Source organism: Pavona decussata, unplaced genomic scaffold, assembly GCF_977016875.1.
Source record: "Pavona decussata unplaced genomic scaffold, jaPavDecu1.1 SCAFFOLD_134, whole genome shotgun sequence".
Lineage (NCBI taxonomy): Eukaryota > Metazoa > Cnidaria > Anthozoa > Scleractinia > Agariciidae > Pavona > Pavona decussata.
In genome coordinates this window covers 5994232-6012514 of record NW_028145547.1, presented here as the reverse complement: position 1 = coordinate 6012514, position 18283 = coordinate 5994232, and the positions used below count along the sequence as shown (strand labels likewise).

Sequence of the window (18283 nt, the reverse complement as noted above, 5' to 3'; positions counted from 1 at the left end):
TTCGCGTGAAAACTGACAAATTAAATTAATTTTAATTAAATTATTTCTAAATTAAATTATTTTTAATTCTTAAAAGAAACCGCACTCTGTAGAAAAAAACGAAAAAAACCTATCACTTTGCTCAGATTCAACGAAAAATCTCCATTCTTACACTAAAATGATTGTCAAATTATTCTCTACAGAATAAATGAGAGAATTCTGACGCGTCGTGAAAAAAATCTTCCCGTTTTTTTTTTTCACTAATTGAGTTTACGACCCCGGACTTTCTGAAAAACTGAAAAAACTTTTAACTTTGCTCAGATTGAACGAAAAATCTCCATTCTTGCACTAAATGATCGTCAAATTATTCTCTACATATTGAATAAGAATTTCCTGATGCGCCGTGAACAACAAATGTTCGCGTGTTTTTTCCACTAATTGAATTTAAAACTCATTCACTGCGCACGCCCGAAAGTTAACGACAAAACCGACCGACCGACCGACCGACCGACCAACTAACCAACCAAGTCCACAGTCAACTATCGCTATAACTCGTTCATTGCGCTACGCGCATTCACGAGTTAAAAAGGGGCAGTTTCCCGCCAAAATAATGAAATTACTAACTAATTCTCCACCTCCTTCCCGGGGTCTTTGATCTCCCCACTCCAGAGGGAGCGAGAGTGGGGAGACGAAAGCCTTGGGAAAAGGTTGCCTAATTTCTGTATTATATTGCCAAACGGCACTAAATATACAACTGAATAGAATAAAAAACATATGAAGAACAAAACAAAAGAAGTTGTTTGGACATAAAGTGCCAGATTGCAAGGATGGAAGTGGATTACATTTTATCAAATATGGAATCCTGATAGAACGAAATAATATTTATTAGCTTTTATTTTGTCTCTTTAGTTATATTTCTTTGTTTTCATCCACTTCTGGCAATTTTTCCTCCCATTTCAAGAAAATAAATGAAGCCCGTAGCCATCCCGAGAAAACGCGACATGTCAGCCTGTATATTGTTCCTTTGAACCGTTCTGTTAAGACATTAAGATTTTTTTCATCTTTGCTGATCATTTCGTTTATTCTCACGACATGTATGTTTGACAACTAGTGGCATTGTAAGGAGAAATTAGATGTTGGTCCTTATTGGAGATTATTGAAAAGTTTTACGATCACTCCAAAACAACTCTATAAAAACACAATCACTAAGCATAGAAAAAAAAAAAAACACTATAAACTTCGTATCCGTACAGATCGATCGCGATTCAGCTACTCCTGCGTTTTGTATGCAAACAACCCGGTTCCACGGCGCTTCATGATCACATGTGCGATGAGCAAACCTCCGGTAGTCCCCATTGCCATCATGACAATAGCAATCCCCGCCGCTGCACCGCTGGATACACCACCTCCTCCTCCCGACTTGGGCGTGGCAGTAAGAGGGGGTGGGTTGCTTGCTGAAAACTCAACGCTGAATGATGACCTGATCGCCTGTATCGTTTCTGTCAAAACAAAGAAATAGCCAACAAAGTTGGGGCTGAAAAATCTCAAAACAAGATTTGAATATTCCACATTTCACCTCCTGATCAATGAGTGACATAAGTTTAATTTGCTTTTCACAAAATCGCACAAGAACGTTAGTAATGTTCAGCAAACTCCAACGTTTATACAATCACAACGTCACTCGAGAAGGGATCACTGACAGTCTGCACAGTGAACGCTTAATAACAGGGTAAATAGCATAAAGGCTACTTAAAGAAACAGACCACACAAACTGACAGCTGGCTGTTTAGAACATTATCGGTGAGGCAGAACTTCAATTATCAATACTATCCATCCCGGAGGCAGTGGGGGAGGGAGGGTACTTCCTATAGTGGACTATATGGGGAGGCTTTGCCCAAAATGGGTACCTTTATCAGGATGGAGGTAAGGGTAGAGATTTCACGAGCCAAAGTATAGAAAAGGGTAGGGAATACTATTATTTACACGTAGGCATTTAAAAGGGCCTTCGAAATATCTTGAGCAGACCCAATGAGAAAAGACAGAATGTTACTACTGTAGGTGTGGGAAAGGGTACAAATTTTCTGTGGAAGGCAAATGAAAGGGTTACCTTTCTGATCAAAAATGGTATACAAAAGGGTAAGGGTTTGGACCTTGGGGCGGAGCCTCCCTGTATGAAACGTTATCGAGCATCTCCCCTCCCCCCCCTCCCACCCACTCCCAGTACTGATCCCAAGCATCTTTTTAAATGACTTGGAATTCAACTTGTTTTTCGTACTGTTGATTACACTCCAAAGCTGCCTCAACTGTGGTCAAATTATGCATTTTCAGAATCGTTGTCAGTGTATTCCTAATCTTTATTAACAAATACTAACCACCCTGGAACTGCACTTTGAATTTTCCATAATACACTGAACTATGCAAGGCATCCAATGCACCCATGAGTCCTTTCTCAGGATAAACAATTGCCACATTGCCTCCCACGGCCTTAGGTCGGTCCAACAATGTGAAGGTAACCACCAGTTCCTTTTTATTACCCACCACCTAAAAGATCAACAGTGTATTGATTTGTTAAAGAGGAACAGACTATACATCAATGCTACTGAATGTTTTTCTATTTAACACCTCTTTGGAGTTTAGAGAAATTCAAAATGCTATCAGTACAGGTTTAAAATGCAGTAATAGCACCTTAAATCTGCTAGAATTGTTTACTCACTTCTGACTGTTTAAGAAGGAGAAAGAAAGTGCTGAAAAGGAGAGCTAATTTGTTGCAATTCAGATGACAAGGTCAGTGGACCAGTTTTGATTACTGACCCCTTCAATATTATAATAAACAGTGCTGATCTTTCTGGCATAAATATTTCTTAATTCCATCACGGTATTGTTGTACTATGATATTGGTATACAAGGTTTGAACTTCTTGCAAGACTGTTCCCCCAGAAAAATATCAAGGAGCCCACAAGACCAAAAGCCAAAAAATTATGGAGCTAATTAGCTAAGATCACTGATATGCTATGAGCACCATTGATGTTTCTTAATACCTGAATTCCATTCACTCTGATAACTGTCACATTTGCAGCAGCACTGATGGCCTTGGTAAGTCTCAGTACAAACTCCTTTGAACCTACATACTTTCTGTATTTCCTATTTGCATCTGCAATAAAATAACCATTGATATTAACAATGGTATGACCCACATGACCTTATATATGATCAGTACATTAACCCAGACATGCCAACTCTCCCAGATCATCCAGGACACAGAATGAATCTGCTAGTCGCCCCTCTGGGTCACCAAATCGATCCAGGATAAAAGCAACTTTGGATCTTTTTTCTGCAGTAAACTAATTGTGTTTTAACCTCAGCCCAAAGTTTCAAAAAACATAGAAGAAACAACAGGTTTGGAAATCAGTGCAATAGTCATTATACCTACATTTTTGTTTATCTGATACCCAGTCTGTTGCGAAGATTGTGTTTTCAGAGGTGGGGAAGGTGTGTGTGTGTGTGTGTAGGCAGGGAGGGGTGGGGGTTGATCATTGGGGGACTTGGTCGATTTTGTGGGAGGAGCATAGTTTTTGTGGCGGGGGGGGGGGGGGAGGGGGTCCTCGAAGTTTGTTTTTTTCCGACGGGGACTCCACTCACGCTTGTTGGATATGAGATGATTATAGCCATCTATCATCTCATATTCAACTCACGCTTGTGGAAGAATAATAATTTATTGTCAAATGCCCAAGATTTCATATCTCCAGAGGCTAGTATCTCTGATCACCAACTGTTGCCAGAGGCAGACCCACACTTACCATTCAAACTAAACTCAACAAGGCGTTGTTCTTCCCAGTTGAAGCAAGGTTTGATGTCAAAAAGGGATGGATCAGTAGCCTCAGGATTAAAGTTGAACACATTCATTGTTGATTGGTCTTCGGAGAAAACATCTAGCCTCAGAGGAATCTGGTGCTGGAAGTTTCGAAAGCGTGATGACTCAACTTGCCAGTGTGGTTGTGAAAAGTACCACTCTTGAGTTACCTGGAGGGGCAAAGGAACAGCAAAAGAAGGTTAAAGGGAGGGGTTCACATTTCAACGCATGTGCATGAATTTAAATGCTTTTTTCTCTTTGTTATCAACTTTATGGCCTTAAAAATCCCACTCATATGTACTTCAGTAATCACATTCTACAGTTTGTCCAAGCAAAATGTCTGATGACCAAAATTCACAGAAAATGCTGGTGGATTGTACTCATGTTGTCGATATTGAATTTAGTGTTGACCTGAAGAATTTATTCAACGGTTGATGGGTTTACAGTTATTTGCATGCGAAATAACGCAATCATATAAAAAAATTACCACCCGAGTTACCTATTCCCTTCCGAATGGTTCATAAACAACAAATTAAATTAAACAGGCTTGGGTCATAGCAAGCAAAGGCGAAAAAGTATTTTGATTCATGGACATGCGCAGAACTGTGAACCCCTCCCTTTAAATGAGAGATTTTACAGTTTCCAGACCATCCCAGAATTTTACTGACTTATGAAAACATGAAATCAGAGACGCCACCAATCATCTGGAATGAACAGGAATTAATCTGGAAAATCAGGAGCATTTTTATTTTCCCGAACCCTCCCACATTTCTACAACGGTCAGCAGTCATCATTTCTACCATATGAAAACAACGATGTTGGAATTATTTTGACCGTTGGGGAGCATCGGCAATAGTTAGATTGGTAACAACCTTCTCAAGGTCTCACAGCTTCAAAATGGTGAACTTTACCCCAAATTAACATTTATTTCTATCATCTCCAATTACAGTTGCTGACAGTCTTATTCAATATCGAAATTAGCATCTGGGATGGAATATTCTTGACATATGAAAAACAGGCTTAATTTCCACAAACTAAAGCACACAAATCAAAATTTTGACTTTGTAAAAAGAGAGACTATTTTAAATATTACACCAAGTTCAAATAATACTTTAGAAAACACACTGTGTTCCCAGTGAGTCTTCTAAGGGTCTTCACCTGCATTTTTACATCGTTTCTCATCTCAAGTCCCTTCCCAACCCAGACGTCTGCAGCGATACCACGCACAAAAGCAGCTCCCTTATACACAAACGTAGATGACCCATTCGTTGAACTGAAAAAATCCTGACTCGTCTTCATACGAATGTGATGACTTCCATCATCAGTCGCATCAAAATTCCGCAGAGTCAAGCTGAATAGACTGCATGTGGCACCAGTAGTAATATTGTAGCCAATGCCTGTGTTGAAGTCGTGGATCAGAATGACTGGACCCATATAGGGGTTCATCCAGTTTGGCTGCTTGTACCTAACAAGCTTTTTCTCTATATCATAAGTTTCCTTTAAAGAAATAGAAAAGAAAGATTATAGAGAAGAAACCTTTTTAGTCCAAGGATATGAGACATTTGGGTTCACTGAATATGCAGTTCCAGAAAAAATCCATACCCACCCCACCCCATGGAAGATCATTCCAAATTCCCAGGGGGAGGGTGGTCCTAAAGGTCAAAATTTTAGAAGCAAAGTATGAAGCTTAACTGGAATTTCCTAAGGGGATGGGGTGCAAAATAAAACAACCTTACGTGGCAGGAGTATGGATATTTTCTGGAAATGCACAATACAATATAGTATATAAGTATAGTATAGTATAGCATAGTATAGCATAGTATAGCATAGTATAGTATAGCATAGTATAGTATAGTATAGTATAGTATAGTATAGTATAGTATAGTATAGTATAGTATAGTATAGTATAGTATAGTATAGTATAGTATAGTATAGTATAGTATTATAATATAAATATAATATAATACAGAGAACTAAATTGATGATGTCACAAAAACTTAGTAAATAATTTTCCTAAATTATAGGATTTGTTGAGTCATTTTGAAAGAGCATATGTAAAATGCCTAGGGGGTGAGAAATTAGTATTGTTATGTTCCGACAACCCCATACAAATAGAGTCATTGGAGCATAAACGTCCCAATATCTCACTCCAAACAATTGCAATAAGACGTTGACTTTTTGCAAGTAAGGTATTTTTCATAATGCTCTTTGCAAACGTCTTAATAAATCTCATTATTAAAAACTGAATCATTGTATAATGCAATTTGAGGGATTTGATTGGCTTAGCAGCCATGGTATATGAGCCATTATACCATGGCCGAGAAATGGCGACCGTTAAATTGTCTGCTAATTATTCTTGCACAGTGAAATTCAGTAAGATCTAGCGATATTTCTTCATTGTTTTTAATAAAACAATTATTCCACTTGCACTTGTTGGATACGAGATGATTATAGCCAACTACGCGCCTCGTTGGCTATCTATAATCTCATATCCAACGCGCGCTCGTGGAATACTTGTTAATTATTTCAAAAATCCAAATATTTGTGATGTCACACTTAAGTACTCTATCGCAAGGACTGGCAGATAAGCCACACCTTTTTACCCCAACAACTCACTCCAAATTGGGGAGGGGGGGGGGGGGGGGCGTGTAGCGTATCTGCGACAACAAGTTTTGCTTAATATGTCTAGTTCTCTGTCTTCCAATTAAGTGCCCACTGTTACAACAAACTGGAACAACTGACCGAGAAGAACATACACTGTGAAGCAGTATCACCTTACATGAAGAGAAAACATTCATAAAAAATATTAATTTAAAGAAAGAATGTCAAGTAATTTAAAGTAAGAGTGTCAAGTCTGTCATGACAGTGTACAAGCAGGTATATAAGCCCTTCATAGAATTCCAGGACAAAATTTTTGTGAAAGACTAAAATATTGCGAATTAAGACTCTCACCTCATAAATTACATGTATAATCTGTGCAAGCATTTTTTTTATTATAGTTTATCACTTATTGAAACAAAGTCAGATTTTCATGTCTCAATGAGAACAAGGATATTTTCCACGGTAAAAGCATTCAAAAAAGCTCTCACATCAGATCGCTTCATTGCATCAGACTCAAAGTACGGAACCAGACTGATGAGTGACTGAGTCAAACATACAAACTTAGCTGGGTATAAGAGCCAATACTATAATTATGCATTATGCATCTGGATCAAATCAACAATAGCTGACAGAGATTATTCTTCTGCAGAAACAAGAGTCAAATGAATAGCTCCATGACCAGAGGGCAAAATGGTTTATAAACATACCTGTATTTCTTCCAGAAAATACAAATTCAAGCAATTTAGATATTCTTAGTAAAATGTTTCATGTTAAAGGCCCACCTTCACCCAAGAGTCATTGCGGTGGTTTGTTTTTGTTTTGAAATGCTGTATTGTCCAAACGCGTGATCTTATTGGCTGTACTAACTCAAGCTGTTCATGCGGGTTTCCTCTACGACTCGTGCTGGAAGGAAAGAATATTTGTGATCGCTTATTGCTTTCTCACTAGACTCCCGCCCAAATAAAATGGGGGGGTTTTCATATATGAAAACTGTTCCTCGGCACGCAATACATCTTGGGTGAATGTGGGCCTTTAATGTATATATATATGATTAGTACCCTGACCACTCTTGTAATTTAGCTGTTAAGCTACAAAAAGAGTAATTAAACTGATTATTATTATTATTATTATTATTATTATTTATTTATTTATTATTATTATTATTATTATTATTATTATTATTATTATTATTATTATTATTTGGAGCAAGTCTTTACTTAAATCTCTGGCAAGTATGTCACCTTCAGTATAATTTATAGAAAATTGAATATCAAGTCATTTGGAGACATACTGACCTGCCAGCTGATCACAATATTATAACGAGCCATTGTGTTTTCATAATCCATGCTAAAGACAGCAGGCATTTTAGGTGCAGTCTTGTTTGCACCTTTAAGTCCTTTGCAATACACACCGCTCGGAAGCTGAAAACTCGAAGGGTCCTGAGGGCCAGGACGGAAGTCAAAAAGGTCATAAACCTCGTAAAACTCCTCTGTGCCATCCAAAAGAGTCCACCTGTCATTTATGCATTTTGTTTTAACAGAAGTACCATTAGCAACGACACGGACTACAGTGGAGTCCAGCATTCCCCAGGTCGTCTCCCATTTTGGTACTGAGAAATAGAAATCCAGATTGTAGGAAGAAAAGTTGGTTGCTACACAGTGCCTCCAGTGGTGGCATCTACAAGAAATATGAAAAGAGAGGATTATCACCATTAGATGTACTGTGTAAATTAAAATAATTTAAAAGTTACATTCAGTAACCCACAGGGTTACATGGGTCTTAAAGCCACCCATGATATCATCACCCTTGGTACAAAATAAAAGAGAACCTGAAGTAGTGGATCTCAACTTCTGGGAAGATCTGTGGGCGTATTTAATATTAGACCCTAAAATGTAGAAATGCGTGTTCCTTCACTCTGGAGCAAGGTTTTAGAAATCTATTACAATAATCAGTAATTTGCTTAATATTCCCCAATTTTTCAAAATGTGATGGAACAAAGTGACTTGAATATGATAATGCTTATAGCAAATTTTAATAGGGGCTAAACATCATTATTAAAAACTTAATCATTGTATAATGCAATTTAAGGGATTTGATTGGCTTAGCAGCCATGGTATAAGAGCCATTATACCTGACCATGGCCGAGAAATGGAGACCATTAAATTGCCGTCTGGTTGTTCTTGCACAGAGAAATTAGTAAGATCTAGCAATATTTCTTGATTGTTTTTAATAAAACAATCATTCCACTCGCGCTTGTTGGATATGAGATGATTATAGCCAACTCGGCGCTCTATCATCTCATATCCAACGTGCGCTCAGGTCGTGGAATAATTGTTAATTATATGGGTTACAGACCTTTAATAATGAAAAATGCTCATATCTCAGCCACAGGTGTTAATACCCACAACATTTTCTTGCAACTTTCCAGGTAAAAAATGCTGTGTTGCATGTTTAAATAATTTATATCACCAGAGCCGGCGGATCAATTCTTACATCAATCATTGCATGTAAGCATGTAAGCTTTAGGCCCTGTTTACAAGCAGGTAGGGTAACCCTAGTGCTAAGGTTACCCTAGCAGGAGGGTTACCCTAGCGCTCCCACATTTCTTTTTTTTTCCATCGAAGAAAAAAGGCAGCTAGGGTCACCCTAGCCCAGGTGCCAGGGTAACCCTACCTGCCTTGTAAACGCTCTGCTAGGGATAACTCGCCTACCTAGGACAACTTTTTACTTGTTTCCAGACCCTTTGAACGTTAATAACAAACGGCCATCATGGCAGACTGCTTACACCGTGGGGCTGGCCGTGGGGCTAAATGGAGATAAACTTTGCCAGAAACCAAAAATATTTCGAATGCAAGGTCTGCGAGTCCTCTCGTATTTCGTTCTTCCACACCCAAGCATGATGATGAGTCAAATCAAACATCCGGACTGGACAAAAATAATGACTCGCAATCTGGCGAAAACTATCAAGTGGTCATAAGTCTGATTTAGTCCAGAAAAAGGGCAAAGAGAAGAAAAAGACAAATTGAGTTTGGTCCGATGACAAGGTAGAAGAGATGCTCAAGTTTGTGGGAGAGTACAAATCGACCTGTCACTTTCATCTTCGTCGAATAATTATCCTCTTAACATGACGCATTCGAGCGAGTGCTTTATTGTATTCCATAGCCGCTTTTAACATGGCAACTCTAGAACTGAGAAGATAACACAGCAAAAATCCATGGCACTGATAAGCAGCTATAACTGACAGCAACGACCGTAGAATCGAAGTAACTACCAGAACCTTTCCCTTTCCCGGCCATTTTGTTTGCAATGCGTGCGGTTATTAAGTTGTCCCGGGTGGTAGGGTAACCCTACCTGTGAAATTTTGCTTGTAAACCCGGGCTATCTTCGACCCGCCTGCTAGGGTAACCCTCCCTGCTTGTAAACAGGGCCTTAGACACGACATGATAGGCAACCAAAGATTGATGTAAGCTTCGAGTTTCTGTGGAACTGAAATTTGAATTTGACCGAAAATGAACTAACAAGTTTTCCTCAAAAATATTTGTGATGAAGTCCGAAAAAGCTTTACCTTGGCGTGTTTTCTTGTGCTTTTATCGGCTTCCCAAGCCGTACCGGAAAGATACAGCGGTTTTTGCGTTTTGAGCGATTTCCACAGTGCGGGCTCTGGGGACGAGATTCCCAGAATCCCTTGCGCAGCCAAGCCGGCCCTGGCTCATGTGATGCCGCACTATGCAAACGTTTCCTTCATGGCAAAAGGAAGTTACACGCTAACTTCCACGCAGTCCGCGAAACGTCTCGCATTGGACAAAGAAATTTCATCCTTGCATGACAGCCTTCGCTCAGCACCCAGCCTCTAACTCTATTAAAGCGAATCAAATGCGCAGTAAAGAGTTAAATTTACCTTATTCCCCGAACCGATGTGACACCCATGTACTTCTCGTTAAATTCTTTCCCAAACTGGAACAACTGAGACACACTTTCGATGTGCGAACCGTCGCCGAAAAAGTTATCCTGACAATGCCCTATGTCAGAAGTATTTGAGACGGTGCAGCTTTTATCGTCAATATGGATAACCTGACCCAAAGTGTAGTCGTAGATATCCACGTGCTTAGCTCCATTTCTCGTTCTCTCAAGCCTGCCTTTGTCTGCTTTCTGGTCGTAGACTTCCCTGTACACGGCCGTGTAGTTCTCTTTGATCTTGTTTACTTCCACGATAGCTGAAAAAGCTGTGGGTAAAGTCGGCAGCTTGGGACTGGAAGCGCTGCTTGCACTTGATGGCTGGCAAACGGGCTTAACATTCCCATTAACAGCTCCTAAGGCTGCTATGAAACAGAAAAGAACGGATACATACATCCTGCTTGCAAACAAATTCATGTGAAATGCGATGCAGTTCAATGCTGAATGGTCTCTAAAAAGTGTCTAAGTCAGTGGGTGGACAGTTACGTTTGGTTTCATTTTACCAAGTATTCCGGCATAAATGAGACATGAATGCGGAAGCTAAACAAGAGTGTTTGTCTTAAGCCTAGTGTCAGTCTTCAATCTTGAAATTCAGTTCTTATACATAATGAAAATCTTATATCGTCTACTAGAAAACGTTCAAAGATATATGTAAAGTGTAAACAGCAAACAGGACCGCTCGGAGACGCGGGCCAGTTATTTGCAGGCAACCTCACCAACAAAGATTTCTGCATTTCCTGATTCGGTAAATTAAGATCTTCCTGGTACGGTATTGGCCACCTCTGTCAGTAGGCTGTGTTGTGATTGGCTGTGAAGACTGTAAACAGTGATTGGTGCGTTTGAACCCCCTTCTTTCATTACTCCGGCAAACTTCCGCTAGTTGGTCTAAAATTGTGCATGCAAGGCGTTATAGTATGTCTGTCGTTAGCTTGTCTTGCTAAATGTCGTCAATACTCGTTTTGTATGTCTGAGAACTACTTACAATTTTCTGCATTTCATATCACATTAAAATTATCACATCAATCTTTATTTAGTAAACTTCAGTGAACTTCAGTAGATCGCGCGCAGCATTATATTCCTTGTCGCACCAAAATTTTTGCGACTCAAGTATTTTTCAAGGACTGATAGCTATAGAAAACTCTCAGTTTTGTACATATAGCAGCTCTTTCTCTTCACATCCGAACAATTGCGAAATCAGAGAGTGATCACGACTTCTCGACTCAAAGAGTTTACGTCGATTTGCGAAGATGTCACGGAACGGCGTAACCTATTGGAAAGTCGCCAAAGCTGTGAAAGTACGGAAGACTAGTACTGATGCAATATTTAGCGCATATTTTTTTTACTTTCGGATCGAGTTCTCTAAAGTTAGCCCGGTTCAAACGTCGAACTTTACATGTTCCGAACCTTATGTAAATTAACAAAAGTTTACATTAGGTTCAGTATATGCAAAGTTCAACGATTGAACCGGGCTTTGAACACTTCACTGAAACATTCTCGATTGCAGAAACTGGCTGACATCCGCGTATCCGACTGCTAAAGTACTAGCGCCTGTATTTTTCCCAGCCTTATTCAGGACGGATCGTTCTCATAGTCGTTTTAAGGGCGCCGGTTTACGTCACTGTCGAAAAGCTCCCCACCTGTTCGTTGTACGATGGAGTGGTGGCAGGCGTTCTTGTCACATTATTGGTGATTGTTGCGAATTGACTAGCCGATTCTACTACTGGGAATGGGATTTGCACGTGGAAAAATGTTCGATAAAGTTTCGTTATTCCCAAGAGAGAAACGTCGCTGCATCATCGTGTTATGTCGTAGACAGTTTGGTATGTGTATTTTTTTTCGGTGGTGTTGGACACGAACACGTTTTCAGGATGTGCCATGAACGTTTGAAATGTGACGCGTCGTCAGTAAAATAAAACCGTTCTAACGAAGGGCTTAAGCTGGAAATGTCAGCACTCCAAGAAGGTGTGACCCCTCAAGGTAAAAAATCGCAACAAAAGAAGGATGAAAAACCTGGAAAGTTGCAGTCTAACCTCCATTCCTTTTTTGGTACTACGCATTCTTTAAACTAAAAAGGACCTCTGGATCTACAAATGAAAAAGTCAGGTGTCATTTTATATGAGATCCAGAGGTCGTTAAACATTTCAAGGATGCTACTCAGATTCGGAGGTCAGATGTGCGTACATTGTTCCGTCAAATGTCCAAAACTGGGCAAATTAAATGTAATGCTCCAGGACACAAGGAATGTATCCAGTACAGAGTGTGGAAAAAAAGGCACCCTCTTCAGCACAGAAATCTTGTTGATAGAGCTGCCAACTCACCTAGATCTGCATTTATTCCCCACCCTGCAACTTTGAAGGTGTTTGAGTGGCAAGTGAGGACTGAGGGTGGTATAATGAGTATTGTGCCACCTTGTTTGGGCTTTGCTGATACACAGGGAAATCATCCATACACTTGTGTGAACTGTGCCAAGCAACTGAGAGACCTTAAGGAACACTTAAGGAAGAGGAGGAACGCCGTGTATGGACAGAGTGACCACAGGATTGGCAAAGTGGGTCTTCGAACAAGCTATGCCCGTGTAAACGAACAAAGGGAAGCTCTGCAGATGGAAAAACATCGCAGAAGAAGGGCTGAAAAACTAAGCAGTGGTCTCCTACGTGTTGTTGGCACCCATAAAGACTGGGAAGAGGTGTTGGTGGAATCTGTTGACAATCAGGATGATGCAAAGTTCATCCTTGATTTGGTAGGGTTGTTTAAAGAAAACATTGTAAATGGTTTGAACCCAGGAGTCATGTCATAAGTACGTAAATTATGATCATCCGGGTGAGTGTAGTCCTGAGAAGGACTGTTTGTGGTGACTTTGACTGGCGTTTCGACAACCTGAGCGGAAGTCATCTTCAGAGTCAACTTGACTCTGAAGATGACTTCCGCTCAGGTTGTCGAAACGTCAGTCAAAGTCACCACAAACAGTCCTTCTCAGGACTACACTCACCCGGATGATCATAATTTACGTACTTATGAAAAGAAAACATTGCTCGTGAGCATCCACTTCAAATAACTGTGATGAAGAATTTAGTTGGAAAGTTAAAAAACAATCACAGGTACCTAGATATTGTAAAAGACATTAGTTCATTACACAAAAACAGGCTTGGTGAAAGAAATTACAGTATTATGGCTGACATTGTTGGCCTTTGTGGTAAGACAACTGCTAGTTTGAATAGCGGAAGTAACAAATTGTATCCAGGCTTGAATGAGGCTGCTTTGGAAAAAGCATGTGATGTTTATTCAAATATACCAGTGATCGAATGTAGTGACGAAGCACGAGCTTTGCGTTATTTGGAGCCCCGGAAAAGCATTAATGGTGGTGTTGAACTTGTTGGAAGATGTTTTGATCCTTCAGTGGAGAACTGGGGTCATCATTGTTTGCGAATTCCAAGGAAAAGTGGAAATGGGGACTTAGATGACTTTTCTGCGTTGAAAACTTTGATTGAAAATTTAATCAGCAATTCTTTGTTGGCTTAAAGTGTTTCTATACACAACTTTTCATCCCTAACATCTGTGTCAAGACCTAATATTATTCACTGTATGTGGCCAACGCCAAATAGTGGCTACAAGTCCACACATCTCTTGAAATACCTTGAACATCTCCGAAGATTAGCTCATTTTAAACCCAATGGCTGTATGAGGAAAAAACCTCTGAACCTGTTGGGTTTTTCCACAGCCTCGGCGGGCTTTTCTCTTGCAGCTTCACTGATATCTATGACTCCTTCTTAAAGTCGAGCTGGTATTTATTTTTTAAGGCTTGGAGTTGACGATGAGATTTTTGCTGCCCCTTACTATTTCAAGTTGCCCTTTATTGCTTATCTTGATTATGAACATGTGCGAAGGCTGTTTGCAAAATGTTTGAAATATCCAAACATGGATTTGACGTTCTTCAAAGGGTCCACACTTTGCATTGCTACCATTGACCATCTGAAAGCACTCAGAGAGAAATGCAAAGAGGAAGGTGGCTTCCTTCTTTGATCAAAATCCTGATGCAAGTGACCGCCTTTTTACCATCAGAACAGCAGACCTCCCTGACAAGGATGTTTCTGCATCTCAAGGCACAAGCCTGTATATCAGAGCTGTAAACTTTTTGACAGAACCTTTCAGAAATTTAAATTTTGGCACCCTATCACAAGTGCAACCGTCCTTGTCAGCTGGAATAACCATCTTCAGACATTGGAAGCGTTTGGTTCAACTCCAAAATGGAAGACTACGTGCAAAGGCTTCTGCAAAAACAACTCCAGCAAACAGAGACAATTTCCCTACCTATGGTTGCGAGAAAAAATTTTGCATTTCAAAGAACTGGGGCCAAGGTGGTCTTCTCCCTACTGCTCTGGAACAAAGTCAACCGAACGTATTATCGGTGAGTTGCAAGGTAAAACTGTCCAGGTGCAGTCCCTCAATAGTCAACCTACCTTTGGGGAAATGCTTGATATTGATAAGGCTGCTTCAGTACAGTTTAATCAGGAAGCTGAGAAAAAGTTGGCTGTCTCAGGTGTCAAAGTTAAACCAACAACTGCACGCAAGAAGCTTGCCTATGCCTTACAAACACCCAATAATGGGACAAAGGAGGAGTACAGTTACCCTTCTTCTTTCTTTGAGTATCAGAATGAGCAGAAATTGGCCCACCAGGAAGGTATTTTGCTTCCCTTATCACAGCTGGAGAAATACCTTCCTCCAGCTGCTGTGGATTCCCTCAAGAAGGCTGATTCATGGGGAATGCCATTTAAATTCAATATGCCCACAGGAATGAAAGTCATAGGAGACCATGGCTTGCCTATGAGTTATAACAAATTGGATTTCTCTATCTCAGAACCTTTACAAACCATTCAGCAGTTGGGCAACATTGAATTGGAATGTTCTCTTGATGATGAGGATCATGGTAGTTCGGAAGTCCTGTCAGTTGTCAGTGGTAGTAGTGCAGATGAAAATGGTGATGGTAATAATGACAATATTGTTTTGTGTGAGAAGGATGAGAATAAGTGTGTTGAAAAAGAAGCATGGCGTATCAGTAGGATAGAGAAAGGCCATGTCAGCACCATGCATGTGAGTACAGCAATCAAAATGCTGCTTCCAAGAGAGTTCATTTCTCGTAATCGCTCACAAAGACACATAGCATCTATTTACTTGCCAGGCAAATCCCCCCTTGACCCTGACCAGGACATTGTGAAATTTTTTGATGTAGCTATCAAGGCAATTAAAGGAAAGAAAAAGTACTTCAAACTTGGTAGGATAATATCTCTGCAAGAAAATGGTGGAAGCGACATTTTCAGTGCATCGTCAAAGAAAGGAAAGGGTTGCCGTTGTAGGTGTTCATTTTATCAGCTTAATGGCAACACAGTGTCAGTGCCTGCTGATGTTCTGGTGTCTGATTGGATATCAGGAAGTTCTCTTTTGGGCCCAGTCAACTTGCGCAGAACAAGTAGAAAATGGTGTGTATGAGCTAGCTGCAGAAAGCCTTGACTCCTTAACGAAAATGGGTTACTCAGTTCCACCTTTCTCCTGAAACAGCTTATGACACTTGTGCAGACGAATCTAGTAAAGAGAGTGATATTGAAGAGGATGAAAAGCTTGATCTTTTACAGCATGGTTTTTTTTGAAGTGGATGACATTATTGATCGGCGGATTAATAGCAAGACACATGAATATGAGTATAGAGTACGGTTTAGGGGTTATGCTGAATCAGATGATGCCTGGCGTCCTGCATCTTCTTTTAATCGACCGGTTGATTTCTCTTCAAGCTCTAGGTATGACTTCAACGGAGGGTGCTGAAGGGGGAAATGGGAACTCAGATTTGCCCTGCTTTTACTTGAAAATGGTATGTGGATAATATGTGAGCTGGGGAATGGGATTTGTAACCCCTCTCCCCGTAGGGGCCCGCTTGGATAGCCTCCTAATAACGAGTAAACTAAGGCATGGTTGTTTACGATTAAAACCTAACCGAGGTTTCCATGTCACTCGTTAACATTGTTTTAAAGACCGAATTTTAAGCCTGCGGTGAAGGCAAGTCTTGACCATCACTGAGGGAAAAAAATCATTTTCAGGAATCTTATAATTTAACTCGTATCAATGTTCACAGCGTTAACGGTCCAGGCCTTTGCTGCGAGAGATTGTAGAAGACAAGCAATGGTGTTTACCTGATAATTGTCTCTTTTAATTTGCTGGCTGGGAAACAATGACACAAAGTCGGCTGGCTGGAAATTTCCCTCATTATCTAGCTGGGAGCTGGAATTTCACTCATTGTCTTCCTGGAAGTGCGGAACACCTTTTTTTCTCACAGCAACATCGAAAAACTCCAAAAAATGTTTTATTAGTGTTTCATTATCATGTTTTTGTCTATTATCCCTCATTTTGCAAATAATCTTCGTTGGGTGCCCCTGTCTTTACCGTGGCCAATTTACCTTTAGTTCAACTCCGTATATGGTCAAACTTTCATTTCTGCTCGCCAAAGACCCAGGTGAAGACGGAGCGCCGCAGAAGAAACAAAATCTCATCATCACCGTTTCGCGTTTAAGGTAATTTTAAACAGTATCGTCTGCTTATATCTAAATACTTTTTGTTTCCTTTGCTTCAGCTATCCCAGTGCTATCCCAGACACATGAAAAGCAGTCGAACAGAGGCAGAATCATGGCATTATACTAGTCATAACCAAAGATTATGGGGAGTGCGTTCGATTATCTCGACCCCTGGCTCTCTATCCTTTGCTGGTGATGATCATGTCATCCGCTCCTGCAAAATCTGTGGTGGATGCCAGATATACGCGTCCCAATACAATCTCAACTCCAATCTGTATTACGAGTGCGTTCTTTCTCTGTCGAACGCAACAAACAGAGTGAGGCATGATCTTACCTGCCTAGGTGAGAAGATATTTTTCCCAGTGAGTTTATGTACTCCTTCCATGAGAATGTGGGGTACAATAGACCATTCCCGAGTTGCTTTGAACCTCAGTGTGAAAGCGAGGCTAAGTGCGAAGTTTTTGTTATCAAATTAGTTTTCATTCATATGCAAACAAAATTAATTGTTATATGAAAAGTTTTGCACTTAGCCTCACTTTCATAGTGAGGTTCACAGCAACTCGGAAATGGCCTATTGAACACCAAGACACATTTCAATTTGTAAACTCTCTCAAACAGTGTTGTCATGCACGCAAATCAGAGAAATTGAAAAGTGTGTGAGCAAGGAGTTCGTGTGTACCTGCCCAATCAACCGAGTTTGGTGGGAGGGGGGGGGGGGGGTTGGGGGGTGGGGCAGGATATTTTCTATCCAAACTTTCATGGATACAGGGCCATCACTGCTACGCCGTCACGGAAACGTATTGACCAGGAGGGCCTGGTAGGAAGCGATGCCGAAACTAGGCAACTTTGAGCCGGCCAAGTTTCCATGAGTTTCTAAGTGACGTGATAAACGTGGTACAGGTCTTCTGGCCGTCAAAGTAAGTCTCACAAGTTCCGGGTGGTTATAGGATTTCGCCAAGTCTTGGTTTGAGGCACAGAAAATGCAGGTTTGCAAACAAATCGTAATTTTGTTCTCAAGATATCGGAACGTCCCTCATCATAGTTTTAGTACGTCCGCTGATGCAAAAAGTTCAAGACAAAAACAATCTTTCAAGTCAGAATAAAGTCCTCTCATCAAACAACTTCTTCTATCCCGTTCACTTATCTTCACTTATGTGCAGAAATGCACCTAACCCTGGATTTGGGTACTTCATATAAATCAAGCCTTTTTGTCGTTTTCATATGGCTTCATGTTTGACAGAATTATGTGTGTTTTGGCGAGAATTAAGGTTAGGGGACGCCTTGTGATACCTATTATACAGTTCATGAATCTCAGTAACGTGCATTTCTGGACTGCCAAGTT

At 40.3% G+C, this 18283-nt stretch overlaps 1 protein-coding gene across 1 annotated transcript; it reads right to left on the bottom strand.

The window, feature by feature from the left end:
* Positions 1-1138: 1138 nt before the first annotated feature.
* On the bottom strand, positions 1139-10838 carry LOC146467967 (uncharacterized). The gene is made up of 7 exons (XM_085125678.1): positions 10329-10838; positions 7726-8107; positions 4988-5326; positions 3777-3999; positions 3018-3130; positions 2352-2520; positions 1139-1478 (listed from the first exon to the last, which is right to left on the bottom strand). Exons 1-7 carry the CDS (start codon positions 10799-10801, stop codon positions 1249-1251), a joined length of 1929 nt encoding a protein of 642 aa, XP_084981804.1. The 5' UTR covers positions 10802-10838; the 3' UTR covers positions 1139-1248.
* Between the last annotated feature and the right edge of the window lie 7445 nt (positions 10839-18283).